The sequence below is a fragment of the Melospiza melodia genome, chromosome 2, assembly GCF_035770615.1.
Source record: "Melospiza melodia melodia isolate bMelMel2 chromosome 2, bMelMel2.pri, whole genome shotgun sequence".
Lineage (NCBI taxonomy): Eukaryota > Metazoa > Chordata > Aves > Passeriformes > Passerellidae > Melospiza > Melospiza melodia.
In genome coordinates this window covers 123,450,789-123,478,120 of record NC_086195.1, presented here as the reverse complement: position 1 = coordinate 123,478,120, position 27,332 = coordinate 123,450,789, and the positions used below count along the sequence as shown (strand labels likewise).

At 48.0% G+C, this 27,332-nt stretch overlaps 1 protein-coding gene and 1 long non-coding RNA gene across 17 annotated transcripts in view; one reads left to right on the top strand and one right to left on the bottom strand.

Annotated features, from left to right (window-relative positions):
* Positions 1-3,057: 3,057 nt before the first annotated feature.
* POU3F3 (POU class 3 homeobox 3) lies at positions 3,058-4,418 on the bottom strand. Its single transcript, XM_063149833.1, has one exon. It carries the CDS (start codon positions 4,416-4,418, stop codon positions 3,099-3,101), a length of 1,320 nt encoding a protein of 439 aa, XP_063005903.1. The 3' UTR covers positions 3,058-3,098.
* A 3,310-nt stretch (positions 4,419-7,728) lies between these two features.
* The window catches only part of LOC134414769 (uncharacterized), a 39,492-nt gene continuing 19,888 nt past the window's right edge, over positions 7,729-27,332 (top strand). For 10 of the 16 annotated variants that reach the window (XR_010026842.1, XR_010026840.1, XR_010026837.1 and 7 more), the window contains exons 1-2: positions 16,685-16,798; positions 23,580-23,661. This is a non-coding gene — a long non-coding RNA (uncharacterized LOC134414769). Of the gene's footprint in view, positions 7,918-16,684; positions 16,799-17,153; positions 17,308-23,579; positions 23,662-26,182; positions 26,204-27,332 lie in introns of those variants that run through there. The other 6 variants (XR_010026833.1, XR_010026832.1, XR_010026829.1 and 3 more) reach the window with 6 other exon arrangements.

Genomic DNA, 27,332 nt, shown 5'->3' with positions numbered 1-27,332 from the left:
GCACGCCGGCCCCCTCCCGGCCCTGCTTCCCTCCCCAGCTGCAAAATCAGCAGCGGCTTCTGCTACAACGAACAAAAGAAATAGCGTCCTTTACCCTTTCGGATTCTCTTTCCCTTTGTTGGGTTGGCTTCTTCCCCCACCCCCCCCGCTTATTTCCTCCGTGTCAGTAGGGCCTTTCGGATTTCACAAATCAAACCGACGGTGATATTTACTACGAGCTGGTGTTAAAATAATGCATCCCGGTACGCGGCTCCCAGGTTGGCTTTGATTTATGGACTTACACAAGGCCTATCTGAAAGGAAGAAATGCTTGCTGTTCCTACAGCAGTTTTCTGGGGGTTTAACCCCTGCCTCAATAGCACGTAGAGAAGCAAGGCAGGAGGGAGGGGGCGCGGAGGAGGGGAGGAAGAGGAAGGTGAGGAAGGAGCCACAGACGAGCTGGATCATAAAAGAAAACCTTATTCTCCAGCAGACTATCAATGGGGGCGGGTGGATGCATTAGATGCATCTCTCTACTTCCCACAACCTCCCCGCTGCAAAATGAAGAGAGTTGAGGCGGTCGTTCACTTGTCCCCACATTGCAATAAATTCTAGTGGATAAATATGACAGGTCAGCTAGTGCATCTATCGGCATCTCCAACGTTACTGACACGCGCGTGTGTTTGCAAAGAAGGCATGGCAGCGCTATGGCAAAGCGGAGGAGAAAACTAGACTACACCACTTCACACCCCACAGAAAAACCTTAAAACAACAACAACAGCCACAGCAACAGCAACAACAGAAACGGTGAACTAGGCAGACCGCACGTGGGATGCTAAAAGTATTATTCTATATATTCGATCAGGAAAAAAATTATAAAATATAATTTCCTTTAAATTAGAAAGATAAATTAAATACAAATATTAATACATACATAAAATGAGCCAAAATAAATTATAGGTCAGCCCCCCTTCTCCCTCTTTGCCCCCCCCTCCCTCCCCGCACCTCCCCCCGGTCTAGCCTCAGTTTGGAAAGAGAGGAAACAAGGCTGAACTTTTGGGAACATCCCTCTGAGCAGCGGCCACGCGGGACCTGAGGACGCGCTCAGGTGCCGCCCGCGCCCGGTGCCAGCCCAAGCCGAGGCGCCGCAGCCCTTTCGGGGCAAGGTGGCGTGTGGCGAGCTCTGATGCCGCCGTCCTGCCCGGTGGCACAGGGTCCCGGCGCTGAGGGCAGCAGCGCGGCCGGGCCCGGCGGAGCGGCGGGCAGGGCACAGCCCCGCGCCGGGCGCGCAGCAGCGAGGGCGAGGCGGGGGCACTGCCGGGAGCACGGGCCGGGCAGCCCGCAGGTCGCACCCTCCGCATCCCTCTCACTTTAGCAGTATGTCCCTTCAGAGAACTTTTTCGTTTGTTTGTTTTTCGACACAGTGTTTATGCATCAGACACAGACTATTTCATTCTAACAAATTTATTTTCTCAATCAGCTCTTACGGAATCACTACTCAAATTAAATTACAATCAAATTATCACATCAAAAGATACCCTTATTACCTAACAACTGTCCATATTTTCATTTCATTTTGATTTGTGCTCGTCTGAAAAAAACACGTAATACAAGATCTGGGGAAAAAATAAATTACCGTTTTGCAGCAGTTCATAGGTATTCTGAATAAAATATTAAAAGAAGTCATTTAATGAAAATATAAAGCAAATTTTTTTTTTTAGATCAACAACGGATCTAACAATTCTATATTGCCGTCTTTTTGAAAAGTCTGTTTATTAAAACCTACCAAAAACACTGCTTGGAAATGGCAGTATTATATAATCACATCCACAGCACCCATTCAATCAAAGTTGGCAACGGATTTAGGAGAGGAGAAGTTCAGATAAGTGCAGCTGCAGATGCTCAGTCCTTCTAAATCCCTTTATCTGAATCAGTCCAGAAATAAAAAATAAAAATATTAATAAAAAAAATATTAGCAGTGGATTTTTTTTATGACTCTTCCATGATGATTGGCAGCCGTCAGGAGCAGGACTTTGACAGCCCTAAATTATTTCCCTTTCTTTCCCTGGTTCCTTTAATTCATGCAAAGTCCTTCTACAGAGCTCGAACTTTAGGGACCAACAACATCTCCTTCTCTCACCCTCCCCCTGGCGTCTGTCCCTCCCCCCTTTATCCTCAGGGTCAGTTTTCTCCGCGTGCGGGCATTTATTTCCATATTTTTGTTCTATAGCTATACCTATATATATAGATAAATATATATATATGTATTTGCTTCCCTATTCAGCCTGCTTGTTTTTAGTGCTGTGTGCATATTTTTTTTTTTCCTGGAAAAAGTGGACCCTTTCATTTTGCAGAATATATAGATATATAGATATATATGTTTTCAGAGTGGATATCTGCCTTGCACCAAAATTCTACGGTTTGGCCAAGAAAAACAGGGTGCCGGAATGCAGCAGGCACCCTCTGATTAACCAGATTATTTTTCTTCTGCTTCCCATTTTTTGACTGCTCCCATTGGAAAAAAAAATTTTAAAAGAGGGAGAGAGAAAGGAGAAAAAAAAGTTTCTGTGATTCATAGAAGAGAGCCCTTTTGGGGATGGGGGGAAGAGTGCGGGGGGTGGGGGGGAGGAGGAGGGGAGAGAAGAAGCGCAGACAGTGGTGTTCCTTACTGCGAGAAGGGGATAATTTGGAGAAAAATAAAAATAAAAATAAAAATAAAATTTAAAAAGCCCAAGCCCACCCCCCAAGCCCTTTCCCCACAACCAACCAACCAACCCCCCGGCACATCTGCAGTTTTGGTGCATTATGCATCTCCACCCCGTCTTCCCAACACGGTCTAAACGCTCTCGCTCGGATCGACCTTCTCCACCGCTCCCTATTGGTATCGATCTTATATATATATAGATGCACGCATATATCCATATATATATAAACACAAGCAGTCTGAACGAGCCTGGATCGTGTGTGTGTGTGTGTGTGTGTGTGTGTGTGTGCGCGCGTGTGTCGGTGTGAGCGTGCGGCTGTGCGCGGCGGTGCCGGGGCCGGCGGCGGTGCCGGCGGCGGTGCCCGGCCCGGCCTGGCCCGCGCTGCCCCGCGCTGCCCGGCCCGCCCGCGGCGCCCTCACTGCACGCTGGTCTGCAGTCCGTGGTGAGGGGGCGGCGTGTCGGAGTTGACGGTGCCGACCTGGGAGTAGACATCGTCGGGGGTCTGCTGCTGGATCCCCGGGGGGGTCATCCGTTTCTCTTTCTGCCTCCGATTGCAAAACCAAACCCTGACCACCTCCTTCTCCAGCTGCAGGCTGTCCGCTAGGTTCGTAATCTCCTGGGCGGAGGGCTTGGGGCATTTCAGAAAGTGGCTCTCCAAGGCCCCCTTGACACTCACCTCGATGGAGGTCCGCTTCTTCCTCTTCCTGCCCTGGGCGGCGATCTTGTCGATGCTGGTGGGACTGCCCGTGGAAGAGTCGGCTTCCTCCAGCCACTTGTTCAACAAAGGCTTCAGCTTGCACATGTTCTTGAAGCTGAGCTGCAGGGCCTCGAAGCGGCAGATGGTGGTCTGCGAGAAGACGTTGCCGTACAGGGTGCCCAGCGCCAGCCCCACGTCGGCCTGGGTGAAGCCCAGCTTAATCCGCCGCTGCTTGAACTGCTTGGCGAACTGCTCCAGGTCGTCGGAGGTCGGCGTGTCCTCGTCCGAGTGCGGGTCGTGGCTGTTGACGCCGCCGTGGTGCGGCGGGTGGTGCCCGGGGTGCTGGTGGTGGTGGTGGTGGTGATGCCCGGGGTGCTCGCCCAGCTCCGGCGTCTCGCCGCGCACGAGCCCCGGGTGCACCAGGCTCTGACCGCCGGGGGGGGGGCTCAGCATGCCGTTCACCGTGAAACCCCCGGGCTGCGAGTAGAGGAGCGACTGCTGCTGCTGCTGCCCGCCGGCCATGGAGGGTAGGTGGGCGGCCGCCGCCGCCCCCCAGGCCGCCGGGTGCCCCTGGTGCGGGGGGCCCAGGTGGGGCGGCCGGTGGTGCAGCGCCGCGCCCGAGTGCAGGTCGTCGCGTCCGCCGCTGCCCTTGACGTCGGGCGGCGGCGGCGGCTGCTGGGGGCTGCCCGTCATGCCCACGGGGCTGCCGGACCAGGGCGAGCCCGCTTCGGCGGCAGCGGCGGCGGCGGCGGCGGCGGCGGCGGCGGCGTGGGGCAGGGCTGTCACCCACTGGTGGGCATGGCTCAGCATATGGCCGCCGTTGCTGGCGGCCATGGCGCCCGGCATGAAGTCGCTCTGGACCATCTTGGCCGCCGGGTCGCCGCGGTAGCCGCCCGCCACCGAGGTGACGGCCACGCTCCCCGGCTGCATGCCGCCGCCGCCGCCGCCGCCGCCGCCGCCCGAGTCCGCGTGGACGATGGAGCCGGCCGCCAGGATGCCGTTGCCGGGGAGGTAGGGGTTAGAGGTGGCCGCGGCCATCCCGCGCCCGCCGCCCGCCGCTCGCCCCCGCCGCGCCGCAGACGCCGCTGCGCCGCCGCCGCCGGCTGCCGGGCGCCCGCCGCGAGCGCCCTTGCCCGGCGCTGCCGGGGCCGCTGCCGGGGCCGCCGCCCGCGCCGCCGCCGCCGCCGCCGCCTTCCCAGCCTCGCCGGGGCGCCGGGGCGCGGGGTTCACCTGCTAGCGCTCCGCTGCGCGCTCTCCGCCGCCCGTCCGCCGGCCGTCCTGCCTCCGCTCCGCGGCGCGCTCGTTGCGGTCGCCGGCTCTTCGCTTCGCCTTTTATATTTTTTTAGCCTTTCTTTTTTTTTTTCCAAAAAAAGAGAAATATTTAGCTGTACATGTAGTTTTCCTCCGCCTTCTTCTCGCCCGGGTTTGCTGCTCGCAGGGAGGAAACCAAACAAAGGCTAAAAAGCGAAAAAAAAAGGGGGGGGGGATCAAAAAGCCCCCGTGCCTTCTCCCCTCCGCTCCCCTAGGAGTACATCTCCTCCTCTCAGCCTTCCCCTCTCAGAGTGAAACTTTTCCTTTTCTTCTTCCTTTAAGGCTTTGTGTGTGGGTATATTTTCCTTTTTTTCTGCCTCTCTGTCTTTCTCTCCTCGGTTCCTCGATCTCCTTTTGCTCTGTTAATTGCAAGTTTTGTTGGTGTCCTAAGAAAACTTCCTGTGATGATGATGGTGGTGATGGTGGTGATGATGCATTTCTCAAAGTTGTGCTGTTGCTGAAGCACTTTGTCCCCTTTGAAACAAGAGTCCTGCCGGAGCCTTCTTGTTAGAGTCACGCTCTGGATAAGACATTTTTTTCTCTCTACCTCTCCTTTTGGCGGTCGAAAAAAAAAAAAAAAGTAAAAAGAAATTTAAAAAGTTGAATTTTCTCGTTACCTCGCGAATTGTTTCTTTCCCTCTCCCGCTCTCTCTCTCGCTCGGTTTGTTGTCTTTTTTTTTTTTTTTTGGTTGTGTTTGTTTTGCTTTTTATTTTAATTCCAGCAGTTGGTCGAGGGAGGAGGCGGAGGAGGAGCGCCTTGGTGGAGAGGTGTGTGTATGTGTGTGTGCATATATGGTATCCTTTATACACTAACTCCAGCGGGGAAGTTGGCTGCCGGGCTGGCAGCGCGCACTGGCGGTGCCGGAGTCCCGCCGCTCGCCTCTCCCCGCCTCCCTCTCCCGGGCCGTGCCCGCGCCCTCCCTCCTCCCTCCGCCCTCCCCCCGCCAGTCCGTCCGTCCGTCCGTCGGTCCCTCCCTCTCTCTCCTCCCTCCCGCCGCCGCCGCCGCCCGCGCCGCCAGCGCCCGGCCCCGCCGCGAGGAAGCGGCCGCCGCCGCCCCCGCCGATTGGCTGCGCGCCCCGTGACGGACAGCGCGCCGCCGGCCGCGCGGCCCCCCTTCCGGCCGTTCCGATTGGCTGCTTTTTAATTTAGGCGAAGTGGCGTCGGAGATGGAAGTTGCCCCCCCCTTGCCTGTATCCCTCCTCCCTCTCCTCTTCCTCCTTCCTCCTCCCTCCATCCCTCCCTCCCTCCGCCTCTTAACTCTTCCTGCCCGGCGGACACACGCACCTCGGAGCTCTCCCGCCGTCGCCGCTCGGGCAGGGGCGAGCGCGGGCCGTAATAATTAATACCAACGCTAATAACGACAATAATAACGACGCCAGCACCGGGCTGGATTCGGAAAGGCGTTGGTGCGAAGGTGTCACCACCGGGCACACGCACCCGCTTCTCTCCCGCCGGCGGTGCCCGTACCGGCATTCGGAGCTGCCCCCCCGCCCCCCGCGCTCAGCCCCGGAGGCGCCCGCCCCCCGCCCGCCCCCTCCTCCCTTTGTCCGCCCCCGCACCCCGGGGTGCGCCCCGGAGCCCGGCAGCCCGTCCGCAGCCGTCACGCCGGGGGGCTGGCCCGGCAGCGCCGGAGGAGGGCCGCCCCGTCGGCGGGGGAGGTGGCAAGGGGAGCCGGCGTCCGGGCTTGCCCTGCGCGCTGCGGTCTGCTCGCAGGGAGCCAGCCCCGCGGCATGAAACGCTGTATTATTTCTCGTCCAGCGGAAAGAGTTAAGGGGGGCGGGGGAAGGCGGGGGGCGCGGGGGAGAGATGCGACCGAGCGGAAACACTGCGCGCAGGCAACCTCAGTGAACCACGGAGAAAGAGAAAGTGGCAACAAAAACAAGGGCAAATTGAACGTTCCTCGGGGACTGCCGGTGCAATAACATCGCTCGGACACGGAGGGGACACGGCGCTGCCGGTGACCGCCCCGCCGTCCCACGCGCGCTCCCGCCCCGGGTGGCGGGGGCCGCGCCAAGAGAACGCGCGGCGCGGGCATGGGAACGGGCAGCGCCGTCCCCGCCCGGCCCTGCCCGCCCCGCTCCCCTCCTCCGCACGCTGAGCAAGCCGGCCCTGCGAGGCGGGGAGCAGCGCCCCGCTGGCAGCGCCCTCCGCGCCGTCCCGCTCCCGCCGCGCTCGGCAGCCGGTGCTCGGGGCTCCCTCCGGCCCCCGGCTGGCACGGCACGAAATACCATGGCAGGTCGGGTTAGAAAAACCATGCAAGTGACGCGTAGGGATCTTAAGGGCGGTGGTAAATAACACCAAACATAATAATTATAAACATATATATGTATATATATATATATGTGTATATATATATATATATATATATATATATATACACATGCATATATATATAGGTATATATATTTGTTCCCATGCGTCCTCCAAAGGTTTCTTTTTTTATATATAAAAGATCCAACACAGATTTCATTGAATAAATCTGAGATCTCCAGGTGCAGACGTTTGAATAGTCAGTGCCAGAACCCCATGTTTTCCTTTCCAGCCGATTTTGCTTGGATCAGGCTCAAAAACCGAGTGAGTCTCGTGGTTTTGTTTACACTGAATGGGGAGGATAGGAACGGTGCCATGGGGCCGTCTTTCATTAATATACAGTGAGGATTTTGTCTAAATTACTGCTATGAATTTCACAGTACACGCTTTCAAAAGCCGTCTCAGGTGGCCTGATGAAACGTGATAGCGCCTCTGCAAACAGATCTACTTTCTTAATAAAAAAGGAAGGTGTGTGGGGGGGTGGAGAAATCCCCCAAAAATACTGAAAAAAACCCCAAACCACCGCACACCCTCATAACAGCGACAACAAAAAATAAAGCTCAAGCTGGAGTATGGTCTTTTATTTTAAAAAATATCCCAACAAAAAACAAACAACCAACTTCGTTCCCCAACTCTTCCCACCCCCTCCCTTGCAGAGTGAGATTGTTTTGTCTGGAAAAAAATCCAAAGTATAACAAGGGGAGAACAGTTAGTGCTGATTTTCATTTGCATAAATTTTCATATATTTTGGTGAAAATAATAGACTAGTGGAGAGCGGGGCTTAGTGGAGTCAGTGCAAAGGAAAATCTTAACATGGATCGTTTCGCTGGAGTTGAGAACATGCTTTTTCCCCCCTGTCACCTTATTAAAATCAAAAATTAAAAAAAATTTCTCTAAATCCTGGGAGTTTGATCGGTAAGTGTTTTACATTTTTTTATCTACTTTTGTTTTCTTTAAAGTCTTCTGGATATATATTTTCAAAAGCTTAGGACAAGACAGGGAAACCCATGGCAACTGCCTTGAAGGAAGCAGGCTGGAAAAAAAAAGGGAAAGAGAAAGGGAAAAAAATCCCACCAGCAACAAAAAGCACCTTAGTGAAATATTACATAAAAAGCATGGATTCATTCCAAAGCTCAAGGCAGCAAAGCAATTCTTCAGCGCTGGAAAGTCTTTCTGGTTACTACTTCACTTTTCTGGGCGCTGTTAATTATTGTAGCACCGAGACTCGGGGAGGCTGGGCCGGGGCGGGGGGGGTGGGGGGGGCGAGGAAAGCTCTCGAAAATATTACAGATTTGCGAAGGGGAGGTGAGGCAGAGATACGGGCTGTGTTCAAACGCTGCTTCGGGGGGGCGGGGGGTCGCCCGGCGGGCGGGGAGGGGGCCCGGCCGGTGCAGCGGGCGGGAGAGGGGCCGGGGCCGAGCTGACCCGAGCACCTGCCGGCGGACGGACGGACGGACGGACGGGAGCGGGGGAGGCCGCGGAAGGTGCGGAGCGGCGGTGCACGCACAGGGTTAATATTGTAACTAGGGAACAGACGGTTAAGCACAACATCTAGAGCTCCGTAGTGAAAGTCCATCAGAAAGAGTATAATCAATCAAAACTAACCAGGACATCCCTTCATTTTATTCTCCAAGGAGATTGGGGCTGGAGGATTACAGACCAGATTTCACTTTGTTTCTCTCTCTTGACAATCTTGCCTGTCTCTCCGCTTTCCCCGAATCCCATCCAATTGCGAGGTGTAGTCTAATGATCTGAAACTCTTCTATAGCGTTTGGGTCAGTGTGATAAATAATGTGATTAATAATGTAGGGTTAAATTAACAGGCCAGATACCGCTCCCGAAAACTTTACCGAACCTTAAATATCCCATTACGTGACTTTAATTTGTTTTAATTTTACCCTGTTTTTGTAAACTTATTTTTCCTTGCCACCTCTGTTGCTGCTCTTTTGGATACACAATAGCTGGTGATCATTGTAATTTCCTAGAATTAGTTACTTCTTTGGAAACGGTCGATAGCCAAATCAATAAAATGGCTTGTAAAACTACGGAGGTATAGGTTTCAATTTGGGGGGGAGAAGAATCGCTCATTTTCCACTTCTTGTTGACGCGCCCAGCGTCTCTTTTGACTGGGGTTAACTCTGTGTGCTCCATCGGAACAGATGCCGTATAGAGCTGCTCCCTCAAGATCATTTGTTTCCTTGATGGGGGAACATTTCTGAGCAGAACATATTGGTTGCCATAGAGAAAGAAATAAAAGGAAGAACACTAGTCACATTAAGCTATATGTTTGTGCACTGGGCTTTAGATAAAAGGACCCCAGTTCAAGCCAGAGAGAACGGGGCCAAAGCAGAGCTTCTTAGCTTCACTAAAACTAGCTTTATTTTGTTTTGGACTTTTACGGTTGAAACATGTAAGCTAATTTTATTGGCTGTCGTTAATTTTATACGATACGGCTTGCTGAACAAAATCAACTTTGGGCGCGCTCCGCCTGGCCCCGGCCGGCCGCCAGGGGGCGCCCCGCGACGCCCCCTCCCCGCGCGCGCGGGCGGGCGGGCGGGGGCTGAGGGCGGCCGAGGGGGCTGCGGGCCCGGCCCCGCCGCCGGCGCTGCCCGCACACCGGCGCTGCCCGCACACCGGCGCTGCCCGCACACCGGCGCTCCCCGCCGCCGGGACAGCGCCCCGCCACCCCCGGGGCCGGCGGGCGGGGGAACGGCAGCGGGGGCTGCCGGTGCAGGGGCCGCCCGAAAGTGTCCCAGGCGGTGCGGTGCCTCCAACGGACCCGAGGCCTGCAAGGAGTGAGAGCGGTAATTAAACACAGGCACGGGCACCGCAGCTCGGGGCAACCCGGGGTGCCACGCGGGGCTTTTTTGTGGTTTTCTTCCTGTCCAAATAAGGCACTTAAGCCTCTGGAGATGCAATAAAACGACTCGGGTTTTTTACATTATTTAATATTTAATCGCTGTGTTAAACCTGGAAAAGTGGCTAGTTTTCTTTTTCTTTTTCCTTTTTTTTTTCTTTCGTTTTTCCCTCCTTCCCCCTCAAGCTGGCCACTCCTCCCCCGGATCCCTTCAGACCTGGCTGTGTGCGGGAGCCAGCGACAGAGGTAGCGCCGGGCTCCCCCCGCCTCCCGCCCTGCCCGCACCGGCCGCGCACCCGGCACAAGTTTCGCCGTCCGGGACACTCGCAGATTAACAGCCTCAACTAAGCACAGCATCGGCAGCGACCGCGGCTTAGCTCCACACAGCCCGGGTCTCTGTCCCTTCCCGAGCGCGCCTGCCCTCAGCCCTTACTCCTTTCCTCTGCTTCCCTCGCTAAGAGGGGACAGAAGTGAGAAATATAGTTGGTGGCTTTTAGTTTTCGGGATTTTTGTGGGGGAGCGGGTTGTTTTGTTTTTTGTTTGTTTTTTTTTTTTTTTTTTTTTTTTGGGTTTTTTTTTTTTTTTTTTTTTCGGATGGAATTCCTGCTCAAACACGGCAGCTTCTGAGCCCCGCGCCCCCGTCCGCGGGCAGGACACAGGGCACGGGCGGACCCGCGTGGCTGCAGCATCCTGCAAGGCACCTGCGTCCTCCCGGGACGGGCGGGGAGCCGTGGCCGCGGGGGCGGGAGCTTGGAGCCACTTTGTTTCCCCGCGGTGGAGCCCCAGCTGTTTCTGTGCTACAAGGAAAGTTTTATTTCTTGCCTCCATAAAGGAAAGACCAATTGGAACCCTGGAAATCACACAGCCCATAAATATGATAGAACCTGGCAAGAGATGAACTCCCCGCCTAAAAGCCTAACACATGCATAGCAAAAAAAAAAAAAAAAAAAAAAGAGAGAGAGAGAGAGAAAAGTAATCAAAGACAGAAAACGACCTACAAGAAATTACACTTTTCTACACTTTTCATTTAAAGTGTTCGTGGGGTTTCATTTGGAAAACGGAGTCAAGTCTCTGTGTGTATTGACCGTGAGGTAAAATGGTTGAGATATTTACATGAACAAAACTTTCCACCTACCGCGTTTGGCTCAATGAGCACTAGGAATATTCCAGACTATTAAAACATATTTCCAGAGCTCAATTCTCCTCAGAAACGTGGTCGCTTTCTTGAGATTTGCAGTTTAGTGAACATTTCCCTCGCCTGTGAAGCGGGCGGGTTTTTGAGTTGAAAGAGCCCAGCAAAGTTCATCATCCCGGGGTCGGGATAGAGCGGATTTCCCCCAGCTTTCCTCTGCCCCCCCTACCCCCGATCCTCCAAGCGTAACCTGCGTTATTTTTTAAACAAAACAGGATTTAGAAGCGCAGCTCCTCTGCTGTGTGCTTGCGCCAGTTAGCCGCAGCAGGCGACTAGGTACCGCAAGCGACAGAAAAACTAACGCTAAAACGAGCAACAAGTTAATTCGGCAAAAGTAAACTTTTCTAGCTGCCTTTGGAGGACTCCGGTCCGGCCAGGATTGCCGGCTCCATGCCTGCCGTGGCACCCCAATTGTAAGAGTGCTACAGAGTGCATTTTTTTCCTCCCCCTTTTTAAAATAAATGCCTATTTTGTCCTAATGGACGCCTTTGGAAAACGGATGTAGAAGAGATACTGTCATGGAAATAGTGAAAAGAAAGTGTTTACCGTATTTAGTATTCATTTACTTATAGTGGGAAATGATTAGGTATGTACTAATATAACCGTGGAGACCAACTGCCTAATTAGCATTTACAAATTAAAATGTTAAACATAAAGACATATTCCGTATACAGTCTGCTATATGTAAAACACATTCGTGCATAATACAGCAGTCAGCTGCAAACGTGAAGTTGACTGGCTTCCAGATATGTAGCGTTCTTGGCTAATGCGATCTGCTCTGGGTTTTGCAAGCTTACCCACACTGTAGTTCATAGTTCTTATGACCACGTTGATAGCTGCACTAGGGATATTACACTAACCAATCTGGAGAAAATAGGAAAATACACAGATTACTTTTAAAGGCTGACGATAATAACGATAAACACAATAGGCAGGCGGATCATTTATCCATACCTTTTATTCTGAAGGCTTCACTCGGAACCTTATTTATTGTTTTGAGCATAACAAAGCATTTCGGGTTCTGTAATAAATTAGAACAATAATACAGAACTGCACATGCAAAGCAAGATTCCTTTATTTCCCAGCTGCATAATTTTGATATTACCCAACGTGTCTTGCTCAAGGTTCACCTCACACGGACTGTAATGAGAGTTGCCAAATGAATGGAACAATCTATCTGTTGACTTGAGCCCAACGTAGACACATTACATATGATGGAAACCTAATGCTCCCACCGATGTTAAAATCAGAGGGATACATAGTTTCAATCCAGACCCTTGAACATGTAGATTTTTATTAATAAGAATAATTGTGCATGTAGCGACATTAAAAGGGGATTTACAAGTTGGAGTCTTTTAAAAGAGACTGTGAAAACCTTAGCCCTGCTTTTATTAGACATGATATCATTCCGATTTGCGTGCTTGCCATCTCAATGGCGTTTCACATGTGATAAAAAAAAATCCATATGCATTACATAGATTTTCTTTTACACGCATAAGGACTGGAAGTCTTTTAGTGGATATGAGGGTGAATAATTGTGATACACCAGAAAACAGTTCGTGCAGTTTGGCAGCTCTGGTTATTATTATTAGATTTTTTGACATTTGAACTTGTCTATTGTCTGAGGAGCTCAGTGCAGATTGCAGTAGGTCAACCTTAAGGCTGCTCTTTTTGGCATTGCACACAAACATGCACACGCTGTCTGTTCTCCTTGTGTGAATACAGCAGCTAGAGATTTATCGTGCTTCTTTTTTTTTTTTTTTTTTTTTTTTTAATGCACATCTATTTATATTTATCTAATCCTCTTGGGGTTTTCACGGTCCTGTGATTAGTTTGTACGTGCCTTCATTTTACACCCATTCCTCCAATCTATACATTTGCCTGATGTTGGATACTTTTAAGTACTCAGTCGCTTTTACAGCAGTATAATTCCAGCATCACGACGTTTGATAAAAGGGACTTCAGTAGCCCTGGGATTAAATGACATATTTCCCCGCAGCTTCGCTCAACTCCATCATGACTCCTACAGTCAAAAGTTAAAGTTATTCATCATCTCCTTGCATTTATTCCCTCCTCCCCTCTCTAAATTCAGCCCCACCACCCGACTTCTGAAACAATTTCTCGCCGCCTGCCAAGAGTCAGGGGGGCAGCAGTGTGGGGGGCGGAGGCTGGAACCCGAAAGCCCGCAGCCACCCCGCGTGTTCCCGGGGGGCGACCCCCGACCCCCGGCCTTTCCGCGGGCGCGGAACGGGCCGCGGCCACGCCAAGGTCCCGGCGAACGCCCTCCCGGGCGGGGCGGCAGGAGCCACTTCTGAGAAGGAAATCGCGAAATAGGGGTGGATCCCCCCCGGGGTGGGAGAGGGAAGAGGAGCAGGAAAACTGGATCAAACCCGATAGGAAAGTCAGTTTGCACTGGGAAAATCTAGAGATTGTGTCTAAATAACTTTTCCCTGGAGTGATTTGTGCGTCTTGCTTTCCTCTCTAGTTTGGTTGGTGTTTTAAATTGAGGCTCTTTCCTCATCTGCTGGGGTGAAGGCACTCGGTCCGAACAACGGCCCATCTCTTCTTGTAGCGGTCTGTCATTTAAATTTGTATCTATATAGGTATGCATACATCCAGGCATATACCTCTGGATTTGTTCCCCCCTTCACTTCCCTCTTCCCTCTTTAACAAGAGCCTGATAACGCGTTTAAGGCTTGTTATTTGAACTCTCTGATCAGCATGCAGAAATGTAATTGCAACGTTTTTCATCAGGAAAGAAAAGAAAAGGAAAAGGGGGAGGAAATCCCCCCGCTCCCCTTCACACCCTTACACACGCAGACACCCAGTGCTCTGTAATCGCTGAGTCACCGTGTTGGGGGTCAGTGGGTAAACACGAAGGAGAGAGCAGCAGCTTATTGAAAACCCTGGCGCAAACCGCATCCCTCCTTATCTCCAGACGGTAGATCCCTCCCCTCCTTCTTCCCCTGGATTTATTACTCCGGACTTGGGAAAGAGTGGCCCGAATGCTGCCAGAGCCCTTTTTGTGACACTGTATGTCCTCCTCAGGCGCAGTGGGACCTGCTTTGTTCCGGCAGGGTGGAAGGAAGAAATTCAACATTAAACTGCTATTTGGGCTGCCGGGAATGGGCGTTGTTTTGTGGGCGAGAGGGGAGAAGGAGGAAAAGGGGGAACAACGGCCAGTTCACCTAGGGATATAAAGAAAGCTTTCCCTTTCTCTGGGGCTGGGCTCTGATCTGGGCATATTTACTTCTGTTTAAACGCTATTGTTCCTGCCAGCCTTTGACACAAACAGAAGGGGGGGAGCCGCGGGGGGGGGAGGTGGTGGTGGTGGCTGGAACAAAGATGCTCAAACCCCAGCAACCCCCAAAGGCAGAGGAATACTTCTTTTTTTCCCTTTATAAACGTATGTACGTATGTGACAAGTCTTTCTCTTTGATGTTGCTTTCTGGGTTCCCCCACTCACCCTGTGAGCTGAGCAGAGTGCCTGGCTGTGATTCACTTACCAGGGCCCGTTTAGACAGGCGCATGTCCCCCCAGTAGGTGCCAGGGAGCCTTGGAGGGACAGCTTCTCCAGCTCCTGGGTCTGAAGGAGAAGACTTGAAATCGGTTTGTGGCAAGCCCTGCAGTGGGAAACAAAGAGGCAGAAATGTTGGGAGCCCAAGGAGGGCCTGGAACACAGAGAAGCATTGAGCTTCCCAGAGATGCTTCAGCTTCTCAGCGGGGGACAGGGCAGAATCCTTTTTGGGCCGTCTCTACGCATTTGAGGGCTGGACTGTACAGCCCACATTGAATCAGAGTCATTGTGTGTAAATGAATAAGTGCACATTGTTTTGAGATGCTGCTATTGTATTTGGGGCTGGGGGGAGGAGAAGGTTATATTTTGTGTCTGTGTGTGCATGTGGGTCTATGTGCTTGTGAAAGGTGAGTGCAGATTGCAATAGTTGCTGCTCTATTTTTGTTTGTCAAACAGGGCCCTTCTCTTGGGAGAGGGGCATGTGGCGGATCCCAGCCCAGGATTACATTAATCAAAGCATTATTTCCCCAGGGATGTGCAGCACAAATGATAGTAAATCCTAATAAAATTGGATCGCTGAGAAATTGAACGCTTAAAGTAATCTGCTCTGCCTGATAAAAACTTCAAATTTATAAGATATTATGCATCCCCACCCCCAAACACCTTAGGTATCATCACTATGTGTGTATTATACAACTATCTGTAGGAGAGAAATCACTGTTCAGTTTAACAGGCCCATCACTATTGAATATATACATAGATATAAATGTGTTTGTATGAGCATGCACACAGATATTGCCCACACACACATGCGCAGAGTCATAAAAGAAGCCAAAATATTTATGCACATAACAATAATGACTATGGTCAATATTGTCAGGACTTTACAAGCAACACCTTTGCTGTGGCAGGTGCTGTAGAAGGCTTGGACAAGGCTGTACATGGTTGTGTACCAGGACTATAATCTGGCCTGGGGACTTAATTCTCTCTTGCTTTTTACTGATACTCATTATGGACCTCCATGATGGCACCTGTGGTCTCAAGCCACTGAGCAGCTTTGCTTTTTTAACATGGGACCACAGGGATGGTATGAAAATAATAAAAAAAAAAATTAAAAATATGTGAACATGAGTATTTGAAGCTGACTTTAGAAAGCTTTTGAGGGGATGAGCTTCAGAAGGAAACTGTGTTGGACTGGATGGGAAGAGTTGAAGGAAGGAAAGGTATTCCCAGGCCAGTTATTAAGTCTCAGACATGCAGCATACTGTGCCCTCAGTCTTTCAGTACAGGGCCAGGCCACCACCCTGCTGGCATGGGCCAGAAAAGATCAGGGTAGCTGCTGGCCACTTGCTAGCTTCAGACCCTCAGTCTCTGCTACTTCCTCTCTGCAGAAAGAAAGTTTATTTTTAATTGCTGCCATAGGACATAACAATAGGCTCAAAGAGATCCACTGTCCAGCAGAAAATTTGCTTTCTCCCCCCCGCCCCCCCCCCCCTCCCCCAAGATCGCTGTACTTCCATATGTGTAGGGGGCAGAAGGCATTTCCACTCACCCAGCTGAAACTCTTTGAAAGGCTGTGAGCCTCCCCCGGCGTTATAAATGCCGATCATTCCTCCTACCCTCGCCGTCCCGGGACCCTGTCACCTCCGCGGGAGCTGGCCCTGCCTCGGGCCCCGTTCGTCTCGGCCCCCCCACCCGTCCTGCCTACTGCTTTGTGGCCGACGAGTCCCGGAGTCCTCTCCTTGCCCCTGTCTTTTCTGGCATCGCTAGGCATACCGAAGGCGGCTTATCCCTTTTCCCAGCGTGGGGTTTTCCTTCCCCGTCCCGGCCCCGGGGGCTAGCGGAGAAGGGCGGCCGGCGGTGGTCCCGACCCCGCAGCGCCCCGCACCCTGCCCTGGCCTGCTGGTAATCTGTCCTCCCTGCCTGCAGACAGGGAAGCGGCGGAGGGGAGCTGAGCCCTCTCCCAGCCCCGAAATGACGCAGCCCCTGCTCCAGCATCGTCTCCCGTTTAGGCTGGCTCCATTTCAGAAGCCGTCTCCCTCCACCCCCTTCTTCCCAGCCTTCCTCCTTCCTCCTCCTCCTCGCCTCACCGTCACTCTCAAACAACCCCCCCTCCCCACGCCTCGCTTCCCCCCGCCGCCCCAAACTCCTTCCTCAGGACCGTGGGATGCGGGCGAGCTCTGGTGAGAGTTGCCGGTCTCCATTTCTAAGCGGGGAGCCGCCGGGAGCGGTGAGGCAGCCGTGACGGGGGGGGGGGGGGGGAGCGGTCGGGGGGTTAGGGAGGCGATGACTGACGGAAGGGGGGGGTCCGCACCCCCTCTCTCCCCATCTGGAGCGGCCGCTGCTCCCGGGAAGGCGCGGCCCCCGCGCCTGCCGCCCGGCCCCGCGCCCCTCGGGGGGCAGCGCTGCCCCGCGCCGCGGCTCCCGCACGACTCCCCTGGCCCTGCCCCGCGCGGGTGCGGACCGTGCGGGGACCCGCTCACCTCGCCGCTGACGGTGCCTTTTCTCACACCCCCCGCCGCCCCAAAAAAATAAAACGACAAACAAAGACCAACTATTTGCATAGCGTTCGGCACCCTCGCTCAGTATTTAGCCCCACTTTTTTTATCACCCGTCTACCTCCGCCCAGACCGACCCTTCTGCCCCACCCCTCTCCCCCGCATCCCGGGTGCAACCGGATGGCAAAAATCAAAGCTGGCTCCAATTTACCCCAGTTGTCTTCCTTTGAACACTCATAAGGTAGGTATGGTGGGATGCTGAGCTCCCACTCCCCATGTGCTCAGTGAGGTGCCTTCCTCTCCACCCTCTCCCCCCGCTCTCTGTTCCTTAATTGGCTGTATCTTGATGTGCACTTGTTTTGTTTAGCCTATTTTACCATTGCGGACGAGATAGGCAGGAAAAGGAGTGTTTGACTTGGTATGTCTCTGATTTTTTTTCCCCTCTCCCTGCCTTCCGAAGTTAATTTGCATTTGAGGTCTAATCCATGTTTCAAAATTCTGCCATTTGAGGACCGTATAGGAACAGGGCATTCGTTTCTATTTTTGAGGAGGAGGCTCTCCTGCATTTGCTCTTTTCTGTATAATTTCATTGTGTTCACAAGTGACAGGGATTTGCATCAGTTATTTTGCAATTTATTTTTTGAAAGAGTTGGATCAAATTTTCTTATTTTTAAAATTGCCGAGGGAGCAAATACTAGGCATTAGAAAAGGAGCATACATTATTAACAATGTTGCAAACTTAGTCACAGACTATATATTCATATATATGTATTAATCTGCATTCCTTGGAGTTGGATTTCTGCCTCCTGAACATCTGATTTTGATGAGAGAAATCAGTCAGAGAAAGTCAACTATACAAATGCTAAAGTGTATTTATAGTTCCTTGCATCTATTTACAGGTGATTTTACTGCTGTTTGCTACTTTTGCTACAGCACTTAGTAATTATTCACTTCAGCAAGGCATTTCATGGGATTAGATGCTGCATTACTCATTCAAGTTTTCAGTTTATCCAGGTGTAACTTTCATCCACATCTCTGGAAATAGCTATGAGGCCACGTGGACTTTATGTAAAAAGTATAAAATATAAATGAACATATAAAAAGATTGGATTTATCCATGGTTCTTTCAGTTCTTCGGATGTGATGAAGAATCCATCTATGTTTAGGACTTTATGGGTCCTTTAAGGACTACTTTAGCATATTTTATTTGTATCTATAAAATGAATTTTCTTTTTGTATGTAGTGAATACATGAATGGCATATGTTGCATAATATGCATATGAGGCCTTTCAAGTATTTCTGTATGCACACAAATTTATTTTTCACAAATGTATGTGTGTGCATATGTATGTGTGTGTATATGTATATGTTTATACATGTGTGTGATAAAAAACATGCTGGAAGAGAAAACTGCCCAAACCAAAAAATATTCATAAAGGAAAAGTCATTAAGGTAGTTCACTGGGAGTTGGTATCTGATACACTGCAAAAGTCACTTTAGTTTCAAACATTACTGTAAATACCTATATACACCCCCATCTCAACATAAAAATCCCTCTGTGTGTATTTGCCTTTCTAGAACTAACTAAATGGGACTGTGAATTATGCCTAAAAAGATGCCACTGATATAAAAAACTTATAAAATAGTAATGGAATATGGAATTTTATATAGTGCCAACAACTTTAGCACGATTCTTGGCATAAGCAATTTAGTGCAATTTTATTTGTCTGAACCAGAATGATATTACAAAGTGAATTAATAGAACATTAGTACTGAAAAAAAGAAACAGTTCTTCCTTTGAAATATGAAGTGCCACTAACTTGAGATGAAACCTGAAAGTCAGTGAATAATATATGGGAAATATTAATATTTTAAATGTATCATATTTAAAATTGCTGTGAACTTAAACAAGATTTCATATCAAGAAAAACCAAGTAATTCATTTTAGGTTCTAATCTTATATGCAATGTTTTACAAATGAAGCAACTCACTAAAGGAGGGAAGTCAGGTATGTAAGCATATCTTGTTATTTTGCACACGAAATACGGTCATTATGGAATATAAATTTAATTTTGGAAATGATAAAAAAGAATACTTATTTTATTTTTTCTACTATGATTCAAGAAAAACATTTTTAAGCAGATGATTAATCAGATGAAATGGACCGATATAGCCCATAATACCTGTATGGGCTTTTATACCTTGTGAAACCCCACCACAATGGGACCTTTATAAAAAGTATGGAGTCAAGTAATGCAATCATCTTTTATATTTAGAATGGGAACTGATGTGATTCAGTTTAATGTTGTGAAAAAGTGAGCCCTCTGGCACTTGGCATTAAATTATTTTAAAATTACTCCTTCAAGTAAAGTTAGTAGAAAGACTGTACCATGGTTGAAGCCCAGCACTAAAGCTCAGGGGCAAATTGGGTGCTCCTTGCCTTGCCATCCGTTCAAGTGCAGGCAAGGTGTTACCCTTGGTGGTCTCCTTAGTTCAAGGTCTATTTGCTCCAGTGTTTCACTGTCCTTCTCCAACGAGTGGGTACAGCTCAGCATCTGGAAGCCAAACCTGTGCTGCTCAAGATGGGCCAAATCTTGCTTGTCCCATTCATTGAAGCTACGTGGAGTTTTGTTTGATTGGAATGAGCAGGACCTAGCTCTCATTCTGCTCCCTGAAATATTTCCATTAGGCCTTAATGTCAGTGGAGAGATTATTGTTACATTTATATGATGTGAATGGAGTTAGGTATGAGGGCCACATTGATCTTGCCCTTATGCCTCAGCTGTCTAAGGGTTACATCCTACACACTTTGACTAGTGAATCAGGCCAGCAATAATTGTGGTCACTACATACTGATAAGTAGGACATACATTACTGAGCATTTTGAGCGACCAAAAACCCCATACCTGTGTCTTTGCATCGATGGGAAGTGCTGGATGTGTGTGAGCTTAGCAGAAAAGGCAGTTGTGTGTTCTTGGAAAGACTTAAGGCTGCCATGAGGACTGTCAGCACTTGTGAGGTGTCTTGTTGAAGGACAGCAAAAGCCTGGTTAGTCTGTAGACTGGTTCCCACAGAGCCAGTGGCTCCCACCATGAGCTGGCTGCAGGTGCCACAGAAGACAGAGTGGTGTTGGTAGGGAGGGCACGCAGTTATCGCTTGCTACACAAGCGGATCTTTTTCTGTCCAGTTTTGGCCAAAGCTCTGGGACATTTGCTATGGTTCTCTCAATTATCTCTCATTAATTTCAGTAGCTTGTGTTTTCATTACAAATGCCCAGTGTCCTTTGGAAACTTACTATGCATATTTTAAATTCAGAATAGCTGTGGTGAGAAAAAACCCATGCTTTTCCTTTCTAAGCAGCTTTGCCATTTAATCACAGTTTGTTTAAATATACTTTTCTCTGCTGTGAAATAACCTTTCTTTCCACATTTATGTGCACAATCCTAACTCATAGCAGGAAAAACATTTTAAAACACTGTGTCATGCTTATAGGATAATTATTAATCTTGTCAGAATAAAAAGCATACTAAAAGTATTCCATACAAAGGTTTGTGCCTTAGCATTTTTGAAAGTTTTTTTTTTTTAATAATCAGAGATGTCATAACAGGGGGAGAAACCATATATAGCATGTAGTAGAAGTATAAGACTCCTAGAGGACTATTTAGAAATACACAAAGCTTTTTTTTCTCCTTTTGGTTAGCATACTACTTGATAATAAGGTATGTTTTTATTTTTATTCCCGCTTGTATCTTACAGTTCTATGAAGGTGATGGGAAGCTACAAATTCCAGGCTTTAGTTGCTATATATGATATAAAACTAAGAAAGAAAAATGTTCATGATACGCATCTGGAGGAAGAAATACACAATAATGCAATCCGAAAACAGAAAGAATAATTATTTGACAATAAACTCAATGTTAAATACAAGCAGAGTAATATTGTCCTAGTGAGAAATATAGCAAATAAAATTATACTACAAAAAGACACTTATGAAACTTCCTCTATGTTTAAAACTTTTCCAGTTGAATTTTCCTTTTTAATCATTTGTTACTATTGAGATATAGTTAGTGAACAAGCCAGTCAATACTTTTCTGTCTTGATTTTCTTATCCCATATCTACAAATCCAAAAATGCAACTTGTAGTAAATTCGCTTGATGTTAGGAGGGTGATTTTGCTGCTTGTTTGCTTAGATTTTATTTGAGACTTGATTTTGCATACCCTAACTCATGCTGAAATTTCTGGTGCATGTGAACAGTGTTTATTTTGTCATCTACTTATTTTGTGCAAGAAGGACAGCTTTTTCATACTGGGGATTCTGATAGAAACAGAAAAGGGATACTGCAGGAAAGCGACTATTTTTCAAGGGCATTGGGCATTCACACCTTCATTTAACTTCAGTGAGAACTGTGAAAACTCAGTATTTAAAAAAAGTGGCAATTTTTCTTTAGAAAGTCAAATGTCATGGAGATTTGACTTGTGTAAGTCTGGCTATAATAAATAGTAAAATTCTATAGCTGGAAATGTCTGTTTTTATCTTTGTGTGGGTTTAGCATTAGCTATATGTATATAAAATGCAAATGTACCTTTCCTCATGTGATAACTGTTTGCTTTGCCTTTTTCTTCTAAGAGGTAGAAAAAATTATTAAAACACTATTGCCCTGAAAAAAAAAAAAAGACAGAAACAATAGAAATCATTGTTCACTACTCAGTTAAGAAAATAAGAAGTCTGTAAACTGCAGAGGGTGAATTATGATTTTGTAAACTGCTGATTTGCCTTTCTGAAATTAGGATCCTTGTACTGAACTCTCTTAGCTATTTTCATAACTATTAGGAAAGAATAGGATGCAGATTTCACACACCTGTTAGAGGGACAGCTTTTTGCACTGTGACACTTTGAAACCTAAGGAAAATATACCAAACTTTTCAGGGAGCCACCAATGGCTGGGAGAGGAGGGAATCTGCACATGCTTCTGTGCCAGTGAATGCTGTAGCAGGTTGTGTGCACCGGGGGCTATGGGTTTTCTTTTCAGAAGAGGGCTAGCAGAAGAACCAAAACCCATGACTAGTTATTGATCAAAGTCCCCTCAGTGCAGGACTTTCAAGTTTTGGGATCTGTTTTGACTGGATAGTAAATGAGCTGCAACTGTGCCCTGTGCCCACATTTGAGAAATAATTCCGTTGTCTGAAAGTGGTGGTTGAAGCCGTGACCCTCCTCCCAGCAATGCCCAGGACAAGCTGGCCCCACAGCCCCCAGCAGGAGCTGGTGTCTCTGGGATGGGAGGGCTGCTCTGTTGTGCGGAACCCATAGGGACAGGGCTTCCCTCCGCATCCCGACGCCAACTTTGCGCTTTGGTTTTGTCTCTAATCTCTCTATTACAGTTTTTAAAATTTTAAATCCTGGCTTCAGTTGGAGATGATTGGTCTGTGCTCAGCACTGGCTGTCTTGATAGGTTTGAAATTCCTGGGAAACCTCAATACTGGCATTTTCTAAAAACAGTAAGCAAAGCACACTGGAATATTAATAGGTGAAACATTTTAAAGGGGCAACATCACTTTGTAATTTTGTGAGCTAAAACATGTTGGCTAGGGGCAGCTTGGGGGAGTTGCGGTAAAGCCACAAGTGTTCTTCACAATTTAAAGCTTTGCATTTTAATTATTTCTCTTTTTTCTGTCAGTGTAAAAGATCCCTGGAGACAATGGGGCTGTGACACTTAGCAACAGGTTATCCTCAATGTGCAGGGAGCACCATAAAAACCACAAAATGGACACACAGAATAAAAAACAACACCCGCTCCCCCGCTTCCTGGTTTCTTTGCTTTCTGGTGTTAGAGTAGTTACACTGCATCGGCGGCGGGTAAAAAGGAAAAAAACCCAACCAAACAGATGGAAATGTTGTCTCTAAGCTGACAGAGCCTCTGCAAATTTACTTGAAGGACTATCTTAAAATAATAATAATAATGCAACATTCTACACTGTTCTGGAATTTATTTATTTAAACACAAATTTATGGTGCTGGTCACACACTAAAAATTGGAGAGTTTGGTACTGTAAGTTGCTTTGGTATATTTTTCACCATTGTAATGAGCTACAGGGAAACAAAGGAGGACGTGAATATAGGGCGTTTGGTATTTAGATTTGGGTGGCACTTTCACACGTTGAAAATGTCTTTTAAAAAAATCTGTTTTTCTTCTATCATGCTATTGAATTGTAGAAGGTGTTGAGATAGAGTTGGAATTATTTAATAACCAAAACTAAGAGTGTTTTCTTGCAGTATATTTCCTATATTTCTCATTGCCAACCTCTTGACCGATAAGGAATTCTAAGGTCCAGGCTAAACTCACCCATAGGGTAGAATGGGCTGTTAGAGAGTGAGATGATAGATGGATCTATTCCTCACCTTCCAAACCCAGTTTCTTTATAAAGCAGTAGAAAACAAACCTTTTCATAGAGCATCAAAAAGCAAGCTCAAGAACAACACTACAATCACACCTTTCACGGTATTTTTTTTTCAGGCATCTGCCCCTGATTTTAATCCAAAGGAGCTGCTTCTGGAACTGGCGTGTCCGGCTTTGGTGTTTGCCTGCTGAGGAAGAGGTATGCCCTTTGTCCCTCACCTGCAGATGGCTTGGATGCTTTTACTTTACCGAGGCAAGCACTTCCCAGTGGGCTGCACTCAGAAAGTGCTTTTCATAGCATTAGTACAGAACCAAGTTACAAAAGAATATTAATCTAATACATTCCAAAATTCAAATATGTGTGATTAATAAGCATTATTATCTATAAATAAGGCTCTAATGATACTTTGGCAGTGTTGTAAACACAAGAATCAGAAGCAATTATTGTCATTATTGTTCTGCAAGTACCTTCCATGAATACCAAATGGATATTACTGTCCAGCTCTTTGGCACATAGAAATCCTGTAAAGAACAGTTGTCAGTCAGTAAGGCCTGGCCGGCTGCTGTTAACTACATTTGTTTAAAATGTAGTGTACCTAAAGACAAAGCCGGCGAGTTATTGAAAGCAAGATGACTGATTAAAAAAATTATTCTTTGTCCTTTGCAATACCCAAAATTATGTTAAATAAAGCCTATGAGAAAGTTTTCCCATCCTATGAGATTAACTGCCTGTGTGATGGTTGTGATTAAAAATGGAAATGGATTCTCTGACAAAAACACTGCCCTTCTTTGTGTGAAAGACACAAAGGTGAGGATGTCCCAGCAGAAAGGTGGTGTGTAAATAATGACAACATCCCTCCACTCCCCAGCTGTAAGAGGTAACTCAGGTCTAGTTTTCAAGGACACAAGATGAAAGGGGTCTTGATCCTCGTCACATTTACCTCTCCCCAGTTTGTACAGGTCCCACAGACTGGAGTCACGCTGGCGGCCGGGTCCCACTCTCTGTGACTCCCCCACTCTCCTGCCTTTGGCAGTCTCACCTCCCTCACCAAACCTTGCTGCTTTAGACAGCGCCAGCCAGCAGTAGCATTTTGTGGTGGGTGTTATGTTGTTCTTCGGATGCCAGGGTGTCATTGCGAGCGGGAACAGTGTGGGTCTGACTCTCCGAATATGCAGAAAGAAAAAGTAAAAAAAAAACCCAACCAAACCCCAAACAGTAAGCTTTACTTTCCAAATGTGTTCAATTCTTCTTATCTCTCCTTGATATTTGGGGCGTGCAGCACCCTATACCATGTGGTTTAACATTTTGTTCTCTATTTGTAGGTCAACATTTCCATGATTAAACTTCATCCTTTATTCAGCCTGTTCTGGCTAGGCTTTGCAGCACATGTGATATAAGCTGTTTTCACAGCTAGTAGGCCAAATCTTACTCTGAATAAGGGAGCCAAACATATGTGACTGAGTCAGACACTTAAATCAACTCCTTGGTAAATGGGAGATAACTCCAGGTGCAGTGATGAACACTGAGAACCAAAAAAGTGGGAAGGGTGGCCAGCGTTCCTCTGTGTAGGAAAGGAGACATCCTATGCACACAGGCAGTGAAATCATAGCCCTACCCAAATTTTGCTCTCCTGCATTTGTCTGATGACACAGAGCCCTCTTCACTGAAGTAATTGGGAATTTTTCCATTCAGGGTCAGGCCAGCCTGGGGTAGGCTCAGCTACAGCTGGGTGTGGAACAGGCTGTGCAGGAGGGGGACGAGGCAGCAGGAAGCGAGCCCACCTTACATTCATATCACCCACAAGAAGGTTGCTGGGGGAACATGGAGCACTTCACCTACAGCATTATGTTTCCTTCGTTGCCCTCCTCTCATCTCTCTTACCGATCTCATTTACGGACCAAGGCTGGTGGCTCTTCTTTCGCTTGGTGGCAGGTATCGGTTGCTCTAAGTCCATGGAGTTGGACTGGGCAACCTATCCACTTAAATCAGTGGAACAATTCCCAGAAGCACTGCCATCCAGAGTGAGTGTGACCTACCAGTAACCCTTGGTGCAGAGGATTTTTGTTAAAGGACTCTGGCTGCAGGGCCAGCAGCTCTCCTCCTGTCCTTCTTTGCCATTGCCTGGTAATTCTGTTAAGCTCTGGGAAGCCTAAAAGGCTCATCAGGCACAAACAGAAGTGTCAGAGGAGGAAGGGATGTCATAAATTATCCAGACCTGCTGTGTGGTTGCTGTGTGATGTTACTGCCTTCACCAGAGCTGGACTGGTCTAGGCTGTTGGGTCGCTCTGCAGCAAGTACTAGAGTGAATAGCAGGAGAGCTCCTGCAGGAGGTCCAGAGAGGACCTATATTCCTCAAATGGACATAGCTGTACCCATAATATTATAGAGAGAAGACTGTGCTTCATTTATAATTTGGTGATGAGTTGCAGCATCACAGAGAGGACCTGACAACAAACCATTTCTGTAGGAACAAGCACTTCCAGAGCTACACTGGGGCTGCTTCCCTCAGCTAAAGGAAATACAGGCAACATAGCAGGACTTTCAGTGACTTTTGCTTTTTTTTTTTTTTTTTTTTTGTTTTTTTTTTTTTGTTTTTTTGTTTTAATGGCACCCATTCTTTATGTTTTGTTCATTTGCTTAGGTTTTTTTCAAATAGCTTTTTTTTTTCATTTAGGAAGAAAATCATATCCTGCCCAAAACTAAATCTGCTTGCAAGATCTTCAGTGAAAAAGGTCAAAAGGTGACTACTGTGGCTTTTTGAGTACTGTGTTATTCATAGTTTAGAAAGTCCTGTCCTGATAAGACACACAGTAGACAACACATATAAGATGAAGTTTATGCACTAGTCTGAGGTTTTGAGGACATGCCTCATGGCTGGGCAAATCCCTGGGCATTCATGTGGACACCTGATCCACTTCCCTACCATTACATTGGGAAGAAAAGCCTGCTGGCTACGAGATGTTACCAAGGACTTCATAGAAGGCAGGTGCCTTCTGTGCTTGTCATGCAGTTAAGGAATGCTGTACAGAATGAGACACAGAAGTAGATGATCTGGTCCAGTGTGCCTTCGGGACGTGGAGTGATGCAAGGCAGAGGTAGGATGAACTGCACACTCCTGGAAAGCAAGAGGGAGAGTACCATGATTCTGTTCTCACTGGAGTGAAAGTTAATCAAGAATATGCTGGAATAAATCCCTATGTGCATCAAATATACATTGGTATCAAATTAATGGAAAGGAGAAGGGAATTTAGGACAGCTAAGATCTGCTGATAGGGTCAGGTGACCTCCCTGTCCTTAGGTCTACATTTTGGAAAGACAAATTGTACTTTGGTTTCACTTTTAAATGTGTAAGCCAAATTGTGATGCTTATAGGGACCAAGAAGATTGGAAGAAGATGGGGAAGTCCTGTAATCAGGGAGCGAAAGGATTGCAGCAGGGTACGGTGAAGTTAAGCAAAAGAAAATTAGAATTTTTATCTCCAGTTATTTAGACAAAAGAAGTAAAATCTCCATTTTCTTATGCTTAAATAACAGTCTCTCTCTTCCATGGTATAAAAGATCCCAAGATCATGCAGGAATGAATTAAGACTGTGGTAACAGACATGATTTCAAGTTAATGTAGAGACAGTATGTTTTGTATTATCTTTTCTCTTGTTTTTGATTGCCGTTTTTGGGGGGTTGATATTACTGTAAGTAAATACATTTGTCTTTTGTTTCATTTTCCCCCTGTGACCTATTTCATTTAATTAGAAGGAAATGCATAATAGGAAATGAGTATCATCACACTGGGCTCCATCCAAAGCCCATGAAATCATCAGGAACCTTTCCCGGGCTTTTCACTATCACTGCGTCCAGCCCAGCAGAAAAGAG